Source organism: Callorhinchus milii, unplaced genomic scaffold, assembly GCF_018977255.1.
Source record: "Callorhinchus milii isolate IMCB2004 unplaced genomic scaffold, IMCB_Cmil_1.0 Scaffold16, whole genome shotgun sequence".
NCBI classification, from domain to species: domain Eukaryota; kingdom Metazoa; phylum Chordata; class Chondrichthyes; order Chimaeriformes; family Callorhinchidae; genus Callorhinchus; species Callorhinchus milii.
This window is the reverse complement of record NW_024704757.1, coordinates 3348745-3361293: the sequence shown is the minus strand read 5'-3', so window position 1 is coordinate 3361293 and position 12549 is coordinate 3348745. Positions and strand designations below refer to the sequence as shown.

At 46.1% G+C, this 12549-nt stretch overlaps 1 protein-coding gene across 1 annotated transcript in view; it reads right to left on the bottom strand.

The window, feature by feature from the left end:
• Window positions 1-12549, bottom strand: part of ciita (class II, major histocompatibility complex, transactivator) — a 49357-nt gene that overhangs the window by 25946 nt on the left and 10862 nt on the right. The window contains exon 3 of the mRNA XM_007904906.2: window positions 2616-2759. Within this exon, the coding sequence (XP_007903097.2) occupies window positions 2616-2759 (144 nt within the window). The remainder of the gene's footprint in view (window positions 1-2615; window positions 2760-12549) is intronic.

The window sequence follows — 12549 nt, the reverse complement described above, 5'->3', positions numbered from 1 at the left end:
GACGAGGCAGAGGGGATTCGGGGATGGTGTCCAGAGGGTGGGGGCAGAAAGGCTCAAGGCCCGACCGCCGATGAAAAGAAAATTAAAACTTAAAGAAAACAGTCCAAATAAAAACAATTAATCGCAGGGACACTCGCAGGAGGGCAATAACTGTCTCGTACAACTACACAGCACCTGCTGGTGGGGTTAATTCTGCCTCCTTGCCTGCAGGTTGGAGGAGCATTCCCACACAGACATGTGCAGCTGTGATCTTAAACACCAGTGATCAGTGTTGAGAGACTCTTAAATCCCTCGACTAATCGTCACCCTGTCCCACAGACAAAGGCCTCACATTGATTGAGAAGATTACAAGAGACGAATGTTCAAGGAATAGGTGGAGTCTCACTCCATACATCTCAGCCATTCCCACCCCAAACCGGGAGGAGCCCCATACCAGTGAGGATTACTGGTGGGAAAGTCCGAGGACTGGAATTCAAGAGTTTCCAAAGGAGATTCGAAGATTTGACAGATTGGAATATTTGACACATTTAATGGAAAAAGAGATTCAGTCAACTTCAAAACAAATCCAAAGATGATGCCAAAATGGATTCAAAAGATTGTAAGAAGGATTTTAGCAATAAATAGGCTGTTTCATTGGAGAGTTTGTAACAACAACTTGCAACAACTTGAATTCATATAGCATCTTCCATCAGGGTAGCGTCTCAGAACACTTAACTAGGACACACAAGTATAAGACAGCAACTGAGGAATCTAAAAGGGAATTTAGGAGGAAATACTTCTCGCAGAGGGTAGTGAGATTGTGGAACCTGCTGCCTGAAGCGGTGGTTGAATCAGATAGTGTAGATGCATTCAAGAGGAAACTGGACCTTCACATGAGGGAGAAGGGTACAGAAGGGTGTGGGAGGGAGTGAGCAGTGAGTGAAGACTCGTGTGCAGTATAAACACCGGCACAGACTGGTTGGGACAAGAGGCCTGATTCTGTACTGTACAGTCTGTGTAAATTCTTTGGAGATTCAGCAGTCAAAGAAGAAGGGAAACGCAGACAGACAAAACCTCCTCGATAGAAATTCTGCTATTAGGGGAAAGTGAAGACTTTTGAAGATCTTCATTAAATCGAACAAAGACGATAGACTCAGACAACAAAAGTCAAATTTCCTGTCAATTAATCAAGAACAGAACCCAAACAAGGCAAGAAGCCGCAAGATATGAGAAAGACTGACAAACCCAAAGTGAGGGATGATATCAGGACAGTTAAGAGAAAATGAAACTACCAATAATAAAGGAATGTACCTTTGTAATCCTGGTGTAGAACAATTTAACCATTTAACTGAAACTCTTGTTATGTTTGAATTTATTTTGTGCTCAGCTATGTGATGTTACCATACTTCTCACACTCATAACCTTAACATAAGAGAATAAAATACCCTCAGATTACAAGATTGGTTTGGATGAGGAAGGCCCTTCGGGCCCACTCAAACTCATCACCTACAAAACACCCACCCTACTGTTCCCCATCACAGCATCGAGGTGCCTTTTTAATGAGTGTCCTGGCCTCCCTTAGAGCAATGGACACCCCAAGGTCACTGTGACAGAGTGGAGCTGCCCACTCCATACCTAGAGGCAAAGTAGAGGAGAGCAACATTGCTTAAAGAAAAACTTCCTGGTGTCGTTGCTGAAGTTACCCCTTTACAACTCAAACCTGTGTCCTCTTAGTGTAGTGTTTCGGTGCATCATAAAGTATTCAAGCGGTCTGGGACGCTACCCTGGATGAGGGGTGCTATGTAAATACAAGACGTTGTTGCTGTTATTGATCTGAGTCTACTTTTTAATCCCATTTAAACGTTATACACTTCTGTGAGGTTCCTTCTGAGTCTTGTCTAATTGTTTCTCATAGCTCATTCCTCTAACACTGGACATCATCCTTTTGCTGTCCAGTGATTCAATGCAGCCCCACTGTCTTGTGGTTACCAGAACTGTGTGTAATACTATCGGTGCGATCTGACCAGAGCACTGTATAGCTTCAATGTGGTGTCCGGGAATCTGAACTCAACTAGTTTAGGAATATTGCCATGTTAGGCTTGTTTGAAGCTGCCTTGCATTACTACATCTCTTTCAGCTTCCCTCTTGGAAACTTCTATCCCATCCGTAGAGTATGTTTGTGTTTCCTATATGTAGTATTTGCATTTATCTGTATTTAACTTAATTTGCTAGTTAACAGCCCATGTGCAAACCCTATCAAGCTCTCTTTATAAGACATTTGCTGTCTCCTCTGATTCCACAGTTTTCCCCCAACCCACAAATCTGTCATCTTACACAGAATGGAATCCAGTTTATTAACACACTTGACGAACAAGAGGGTCCCAGTACAGACCCCTGAGGCACCCACTGAATACCTCCCCCCGCCCCCATTGTGACCTTGCTCCCCAACAAACCTCTGCTTCCTTCCCTTCAACCATTTATGAATCCACATCCATGATTGACTCCAAAGCTCTTCCCTCCACCTTGGATATTCTTGAGCATGGTGATGGGTTTCCATATGTGTCAGACATCCAGCTGACTCCCATTCTCCCCCCCACCAAAAAAAAATGTGTGTGTAAAGTGCCTGAGTATCACACCTGTTTCGTAAACTGAGTCTCCACACTGCCCGCTGATGATGGGCGAAGACATCTGCCGTGGTCCATAGTCATCCTGCAGCAAACCCAGAAAACTCAGGTCCTTCAGGAGCGGGAGCTCCACCAACTCGCTGTGGTTTCTCATCGCTGGCAAAACACAGAGCAGGACAGGCTGTCAATTCACATCAGCATAAAAAATAATAATAAAATAATATTAAGCTTTGCATTTGATACTGAGTCTTATCACGTCATTGAGATAAGGCAGAATTTAAGCACTTCACAGAATATAGCACCAAACAACAACAAATTACATTTGTACAGCGCCTTTCGTATCAGGAGGATGTCCCAAGGTGCTGGGCAGCCAGGTATCTGCACCCGAGCTGGTGGTTGGGATCAGGAGGTGACCAAAGGGACGGTCAAAGAGGATCTAGAGACCGGTCTTGAAGGAGACGAGGGAAGGGGTGAGGCAGAGGGATGGCGGGATGGAGTTCCATAGAGTGGGAGCAGAAAGGCTGAAGGTCCCCAATGGTGGGCAGGTAAAGGGGGCAATGTGAAGCAGGCTGGAGACTGCTGAGCGGAGGGAGCGGGCAGGTTGGTAGGGGGTTAGGGGGTCACAGAAGTAGGGAGGAGTGAGGACGTGGAGGGCTTTGAAGGTGACGACCAGGATCTTGAACTGTAACCTCTGAGTGATAGGAAGCCAGTGGAGTCGGGCAAGGATGGGGGTGATAGGGTCATGGAGCCTGGGGCGGGAGAGGACATGGGCTGTAGAGTTCCAGATGATCTGCAGCTTATGGAGGGAGGAGTTGTGGAGGCCGACCAGCAGGGAGTTTGCGTAGTCGATCCTAGATGTGATGAATGCGTGGATGAGGGTCTCGGCGGCCTGAGGAGGTGAGGCAGTGGTGGAGCATACTTCACAAACGTCCACAAAATATTATGATAATACTAACAATAATTAAAAGAACATGCACTTTATTATAATATAATCCTTTCATTTTATAATAATAATAATAATACTTGCAGTCCTTGCTATAATAACCCTTGCATTTGATGTAGCACCTTTCAAGTCAGGAGGCCAGAAAGAATCTCTCTTAAAATAGCCAGCACAGATACAATGGTCCGAATGACCTTCCTCTGTGCCGTGTGTAAATTCACTGGACATCTGAAAACAGCAAGCAGTTACCCCAACGCATACTCTGGAGTCCCCAAGCCTTGGCTCTGCGCCAACCTGCGCTTAATACTTTCCGGAATCCGGTAAGCAGGAAGCATCCCTCCAGGTAGAGGGGCTCATTCCATTCCAACAATCCATCTCTGGAATTTCCATGTGTAGGTGGGATGCATGGAATTACCTGCTCAGTTTGGATACTTTTAAGCATGGGGATGGGTTTCTGCTCGTGCCAGACACCCAGTTGAGCCTCCAACCCCACCCGACCCCCCCCAAAAAGTCCCACAAACAACCAAGGAGTGAGCAACCAATTTTATATGGGGGATTTTCGGTCAGAAGCCTGTGAGAAACTCCCTTCTCTTTCTCAATATTAGCATAGGATCTGTAACATCTGCCTGAACAAGTAGATGGGGACTCGGTTTTAACATCTCAGCCAACAATGCGGCACTCCCCCAGCACTGCACTAGCATATCAGCCTAGACTGTGAGCTCAAATACCTGATGAGGTACTTGAACACAGAAACTTCTGTCTCCAAGGTGACAGTGTGAATGGCTGACACACAAAATACCTAAAGATATTTCACTCTGGAGTAGTGTTAGAGGACTGGAGGATAGCTAATGTTGTACCCAGGGAACTATAGACCTGTCAGATAACATCGGTGGTAGGAAATTAATGGAATCCTTACTGAAGGAGGTAATAGAAAAATATCTAGAAATGGAAAACATAATAAAGAATAGTCAGCACGGAAAAGGAAGGTCATGCTTGACCAACCTCATTGAATTTTTTGAAGGAGTAACAGAAAGAGTAGACAAGGGGAATGCGGTAAATGTAATATATTTAGATTTCCAAAAGGCGTTCGATAAGGTACCACATAATAGACTAATGTATAAGGTCAGAGCACGTGGAGTCAGGGGAAAAATAGCTTAATGGATAGCAAACTGCTACAAAACAGAAAACAGAGAGTAGGGGTAAAGGGGAGCTACTCAGACTGGCAGGGGGTGGGCAGTGGTGTTCCACAAGGATCGGTATTGGGACCACTGTTGTTCACAATATACACTAATGATTTGGACTCAGGAATCAGCAGTACAATTTCAAAATTTGCAGACGACACCAAATTACAGCAAGATATTAATAAGCTTGCTGAATGGGCATTTAATAATAATAATCCTTGCATCTGATATTGCGCTTTTCACGTCGGGAGAGCGTCCCAAAGCGCTTCACAGAACACACTGTAAAGTGAATTGACTATATATTTGTGGGCGAACGCGGCAGCCAATTGCGCACAGCAATGTCCCACAAACAATCGTAGATTGAAAATGACCAATTTATTATTGTTTGGTTTTGGAGGGATTATTATTAGGCTCTGTGTGGAGTAAGGAAACTTGCCCAAGATTTCGCCCTCTGCCTGGAATTGAACTCAGGTCTCTCACTTGCAAAGCGAGTGCTCTAACCACTGAGCTACAGGACTCCACAGGTATATATACAGGTATATATACACAATTCACTAAAAGTAGCAATGCGGGTTAATAAGGCCATAAAAAAGGCAAACCAGGCATTGGGGTTCATTTCTAGAGGGATAGAAATGAAAAGCAGGAAAGTTATGGTGAACTTCTATAGAACCTCAGTTAGACCACACCTAGAATACTGTGTGCAGTTCTGGTTCCCATGTTATAGAAGGGATGTAGAGGCACTGGAGAGGGTGCAAAGGAGATTCATAAGGATGATCCCAGATCTGAGAGGTTATACCTATCAGGAAAGGCTGAACATGTTTGGACTCTTTTCTCTTGAAAAGAGGAGGGTGAGGGTGACCTGATGGAGGTCTTGGGAATTCTAGGGTCCCTCAAGCCCTAGTTTTTGTCAACCTGTGCTCAATACTCCCCAGAATTCGGTAAACGGGATCGCTCCCCCAAGAGAGTACACACTCCATTGCAGACTCAGGAAAATCTTCATATGTAGGTGGCAGAAACATTGGGAATTCTCTGTCTAGTTTGGAGACCGGTGAGCATGACGATGGGTTTACCCACGTGTCAGACACCCGGCTGATCCCCCCAAAAAAATCAGTAACATGAACATGGGAGAGAGGATATAAGGTGCATTTTGCTCTTAAATCCTCTCTCACATTGACAAGGTAGCGGTCATTACACAATGAAATGTCTTAAACGTCTGCCACAGTGCAGCAGCACAACAATAACAACTTGCATTTATATAGCGTCCTTCACGCCGGGTGACATCTCAGAGCGCTTAACAATGGTGGAGCCCGAAGCCCAGCCAGGGGAAGGGGGAAGGTGACCATAGGCCCGATCGAAGAGGAAGGAATGGAGGGATTTAAACACTAGAGTGAGGATCTTGAAGTGGATCTGCTCTGTGACAGAGAGCTGGAGTTTGGCAAGGACTGGAGTAATCGGGGTACGGAGTTTAGTGTGGGGGAGAATGCAGGCGGCGGAGTTTTGAATGAGATGAATTTTGTGAATAGTGGAGGAGGGGAGACCGGTGAGGAGGGTGTTAGAGTAGTCCAGCCGAGAAGTGACAGACGCATGGACAGGGGTTTCAGCAGCTTTTGGGTTGAGGTATTATCAGAGACGGGCAATATGGTGGAGGTGGAAGAAAGCGGTGCTGGGCAGGGACCGGATGTGGGGGTGGAAGGATAACTGGGGATCAAACCTGATGCCTAAGTTGCACACGGGTTTGGAGAGTTTTAAGCACAGGTCGGGTAGGTTGAGGAGGTCGGAACCATGAGACAGAAGATGTTGACAGGAGCCAAAGAATATGGCTTCCGTCTTGTTGACGTTTAACTACAGAATATTCGCGCTCATCGAGCTCTTGATGTCCGACAGACAAGCTGACAGCACATCAGGGGATTGGGGGTCGCAGCTGGAGGTGGAAAAGCAGAGTTGAGTGTCATCCGCATACATGTGGAAGTTAACCCCGTGTCTGCGGATGACATCACCGAGAGGGAGCATATAGATGAGGAAGAGAAGGGGCCAAGGATGGATCCCGCAGGTGACCAGTTGGAAGCTTGAAAAAAAGCCATTTGCAGAAATGTAGTGCTGGCGGTTTGTAGGGTAGGACTCGAACCAAGCGAGTGCAATCCCACCGAGGTGGATGATGGAGGACAGGCAGAGGAGGAGGATGGCGTGATCGACTATGTCGAATGCGGCGGAGAGGTTCAGGAGGACGAGGAGGCAGGGGGAGCCCTGGTCACGGATAGAGAGGATATTGATTGTAACTTTAACGAGCGCTGTCTCTGTACTGTGTGCAGGGCAGAAACCGGACTAAAGGGGATCGAGTAGGGTGTGGGGGGAGAGGAGTGCGCAAAATTGGTTGGCAACAACGCGTTCCAGAGCTTTGGCAAGGAAGGGCAGGTTTGAGATAGGGCGGTAGTAGCCGAGGTTGGAGGGATCGAGGGTAGGTTTTTTAAGGAGGGGGGTGATGACTGCGGTTTTGCGCGGGAATGGGACTGATCTGAGGAGAGAGACTGTTTAATAGTGTCTGCCAGCAGTGGGCAGAGGAGGGGGAGCTGGGTGATCAGCAGTTGGGGGTGGGGAGGGGGTCGAGGCAGCAGATGGTGGGTTTCATTGTGCAATGAAAGCAGCACTGGAAATGAGAAGTGCAAAGAAACCACAACTGAAACTAAAGACAGCAAGGCGGATCTGAGATGAGATATACCTAGATTTGACTATGTCAAATTAGTCTTATCCTAGTCATCCGTTTCAACTGCCAAATTCTGTTACCATTTATCGTGCATCAGGCACACACTCCAAGTATAAGTCAATAATAGAATAATACAGGGTGCTACACATAGTGAAAAATACTGCTCGTAGCAGTATACTAGCGCTCTCTCTCTCACCTCTGAGTCAGAAGGTTGTGGGTTCAAAGTCCCAAGTCGGGACTTGGAATTACATTGTCTAAGCTGACACTCGAGTACAGTGCTGGAGGGCTGTTGCGCTGTTGGAGGTGTCATTCTTCGGATGGAGGTCCCGTCTGCCTATTCAAGTGGATGTTAAAGATCTCATGGTGCTATTGAAAAAGGTGTCCTGGCCAACAAACCCCCAGATAAAATTGGTCACTCACTCCACAACTCTTTGTGGGACACTTCTATGCCCAACTGCCAGCTGCACTCACCCACAAAATACACAGTCAATACACTTTAAAGTATATCCTGTGAAGCTCTTTGAGACATCTCAAGAACATGATAAGGGGCCATATCAAATGCAAGGATTATTATTATCTGGCTCAGTAACTCTGTTCTTTTTTTAAAAAATAGTCTTTACTGTTAAACTTCCAGCTCAAACCGGCAGTGTTTGGAACCCTGGTTGAATTCTTTGGTTAGAGCACTCGCTTCGCAAGCAAGAAGACCTGGATTTTATTCCTGGGCAGGGCGAAATGTTAGGCAAGTTTCCTTACTCCACACGCCTCTGTTTACCTAGCAGTAAGTAGGAACCCGGTTGTTAGTCGATTGGCGATTTGCTTTTCCGGGGTTAATAATCCCTTCAAAAATAAAAATAAATAAAAAAGAAATAATAATTTGCTCACTCAATCCACGACTGTTTGTCCGGCTCTGCTATGCGCAATTGGCTGCCGCATTTTGCTCATAAAATATACAGTCAATTCACTTTACAGTACATTCTGGGAAGTGCTTTGAGATGTGATAAGGTGCTATATCAAATGCAAGGATTATTATTATTATTTCTACAGACCACTCAGAGACTGGCCTATTCTGTCCTCCACCCACCAACTCCCCACACCCCCAGGTCCACACTTCATCTCCTGGAATAAGGGGAGATACACCCTGATCCATAAAGACTTGCATAATAATGAAAACAACAATGCTTTTATTTTCATTCCATAAAGCTCCTTACCAAATCATTCAAATGTCTCAAAAGCACTTCATAGGATATACTGTAAAGTGTAATGACTGTGCATTTTGTAGGGGCACACAGCAGCCAATTTGTCCACAGCAATGTCCCACACTCAGCCATGCAGCGAGTGACCAATTTTACCTGGGAGATTTTGGCCAAGAGACTGTCTTCTCACTTCTCTATTTGAATGATGCGTGGGATCTTTATCGTCCACCTGAACAGGCAGATGGGACTTTGGTTTAATGTCTGATCCAAAGGATGGATCTCCAACAATGCAACGCTCCTCAGTATTGCTCAAAGCCTCAATGTCCCAAATCATCCATCGTCATGTCTCTGCCTTCCAGCGCTGCATGCTTCCATCCCCACATCAACATTATTTATCACTTCCTAAAGCTACTGTTACCACAAATCCATTTATTTGGTTTTAACAATTGTTCGACTGAGCTCCTCCGCATCTGCTTCCTGTTTGATAGTCTGACCGCTACAAGCATGTTCACTCCAAAGCTGAAAAACTCTTTCCCAAAGACCACAGGGTGTTTGAGGACAGTGCTAAATTATGATTATAGACATGTACAGAACTGTCAGCCTGGCTCAGAGGGTTGTGGGTCACTCACTCCATTGCTGCTTTAGGTTCTGCGTGGTTCAAGAGAAGACATCGAGGGTATTAATTGGAAAATACAAGGGATATCAGTCCCAATCATTGATTCTTATTGGTACCCTGGGGTTATGGTGCACAGTAAATTCAGACGTTGCACAGAAAAGGGGCGAAGGACACTCTGGTCATGTTCTTCTCTCTTCCAGGACAGCAACATAAGAAATAGGAGCAGGAGTAGGCCATTTGGCCCCTCGAGCCTGCCCCGCAATGTCCCAATGCAGGTCAAACTTATGGCTTTCAAGACCTGTGTGCAAACAGTCCTCCTTTATGGATCTGAGCTCCTGGGGATGCAGCGAAGTTGGCTTCCGCCGACCAATTTGCAAGGTCCAGCATCAAGCAGTGAGGTGGATTTGTGGCAAATACGGGAAGTGGCTGTAGGGAGGGAGGTTCTCCAGCCTACACTGACCTGTTGCTAAGCACTCTGGAGGTGGAGTTGCCTTCACAACAGGTGGTGCTGAGTAAGCCTGGTACGCGGCATTGAACTTGGACCTTGAGAACAGCAAGAAGCCTGACACTTCACAAGTTGTCCACCCACCAGATGCCCTCCAGGTAGCTGATGAGGAAACTCTTGAGATTTGGGGCGACAACTGCTGGAAGGCATTACCTGGCATCTGAATTCGTGAACACACGTTTGTATATCCAGCACTTGGAAGCAGGGTGGTCGAAAGTACAGTTGAAGAGGAGGGTCTTCAGATGGGTCTTGAAGGAGGCAGGGAGGTGGCAAGGCGGAGGGACTGCGGGATGGAGTTCAAGAGGGTGGGGGCAGAGTGGCCGAAGGCCCGCCCGCCAATGGTGGGCCAGGCGAGACGGGGGGATGTGAAGCAGGCCAGAGCCTGCTGAGCGGAGGGAGCGGGCAGGTTGGTACAGGGTTAGGAGGTCACAGAGGTAGGGCCATGGAGGGCTTTGAAGGTGAGGACCAGGATCTTGAACTGTATCCTCTGAGTGATGGGAAGCCAGTGGAGTCGGGCGAGGATGGGGTGATAGGGTCACGGAGCCTGGTGCAGGAGAGGACACTTATTCCAAGGCACTGCTGATTTTCCATGTGTTGGTGGGATGCATGGAATTCTCAGTCTGGTTTGGATACTCTTAAGCATGGCAATGGGTTTGTGCATGTACTCAAAAAATTCAGCATTCCACGATACTACAGAAGACGGTGTGAATGATATTCATGCATATAAATGCATGTTATTTTGGTTTATAGACAGGATTTGAGGAGAATTCTTTCCTCCATTGTCTCAAACTATCTTTATTGCTTTATCTCTGTCACGAGAGAGAAAATGAATCTCTCTCTAAAGAGGAAAGTGAGCTGAAAAGGAAGCTGGTGTTTGCTCGGTCGTAGCAGAAATGAAGCCAGGTGCTTGTTTGCAGTTTTAGAAAATAGCCTTTGTCACGTGGCTCTTGTCTTAAGATAGTTTTAGCTACAGTGGCCTAGGATTAACGCTGCATGTGACAGAACTGCCCGTCTCAGAGCTCAGGGTTTCTTTCTCATAGCGAGCCTGGCCCTCTCCTTCCCCATTTTCAGGTCCAGTCTGAAGACCTTCCTCTTCGACTGTACCTATGGTCATCTCCCCCTGGCTCGGTGTCGTGTTCCGTCACTGTCAAGTGCTCTGGGACGCTATCCTGCGTGAGGGGCGCTGTGCAAATGCAAGTTGTTGTGGTAAGGTTTGCGATATCACAACAACAAACAACAACAAATTACATTTGAATTGCAATATGGATATACCTTTATATAAGTAGATAAATGCAATGTTATTGTTGTTGAGATGGCCAGTGCAATCGGTGACTTCATTGCAAACCCAGCATGTGACTCCTTCACACAAATCAGTGGCAAGTCAGAAAAGTCCCTATAGGTTTCTGACTGTGTCTCAGCATCACAGCCTCCACCTTAACCTGTGCCGTTTAAGGTCTCGAGCCAGATGTATGGCAGAGCAGCGAGGCTGATGTTGACCTCAATTGACTCTGTCTCCTTCTCACCACAAGCGACAGAGATCAGAACCTATCCCCCAACACATACACAACTAGCAAACAGGATACCTCAATGATCTGCAACCTTGTGACCTCCATCACACTCACACCTCCGCAGCCAGTGATATCCAAGACTTTTCACTTCTGGAGGAACATTCGGGAGCAACAAATCCCACCTACAGTTGTCATGATACATTAAAGCACGTGCTTTATTTATAAATGTGCACTCCTGTCCCAGAAACCAAGATGGTTACAGTATAACTGCCCACTTATGAACTGAAAGTAACACACCACAAGCCCACGTTAAACCGCTGGTAACATTAATAGAAAAGACAGCTCTTAAGCATACTGTTGCTCTTTTTAATTCAGTTGCACTGAGACTTTCGGTTTGGGGTGTCTGACACATGCAGTGCTGGGAGTTTACCGAACCTTACATCACTTGGATTTGGGTTCAAGCTCCAAGCCATGACCTTGAAATCAGACAATACAAACTGTCCTGAAGGACCTGTCCTAAAGGTGTGTGCATTGTTGGAGACACCATCCTTCAGATAAGATGTTAATAATAATAATAATATTAATGATAATGATAATAATCCTTGCATTTGATATAGCGCCTTATCACGTCTTTGGGGTGTCTCAAAGTGCTTCACAGAACATACTGTAAAGTGAATTGACTGTATAAAGCACTCTGAGACGCCATCCGGCCTGGCGGGCGCTATATAAATCCAAGTTGTTGTTGTTGTATATTTTGTGGGTGAAACACGGCAGCCAATTGGGCTCAGCGGTGTCCCACAAACAGTCGTGGATTGAGTGACAATTTTTTTTATTTTTTAAGGAACTATTACCCTGAAAAGTGATTCGCCAATCGACGAACAACCGGTTCCTAATTACTGCTGGGTAAACAGAGACGTGTGGAGGAAGGAAACTTGCCCAACGTTTTGCCCTGCCCTGGAATCAAACCCAGGTCTCTCACTGAACTACCCGACTCCACATGTTAAAATATGTCAAAACAAGATCCTAACCTGTTCAGATGGAGATTAAAAATCCCCTGACACAATTTGAAATGGCACTGTTTGAAAAGAGAAGGGAGTTTCTCTCCCCCAGGTCCCAGCCAGCAATCCACCAGATAAAATGCATCATTTAATTCATGGCTGTTTGTGGGACATTGATGTGTGAAAATTGGCTGCCGCATTCCGACAACAGAAATACACAGTCACTACACTTCACAGTAAATCCTGTGAAGCTATTAAATCAAACGGAAGGGTTAATTATCTGTAACAAAGCATTGTAGGTGGT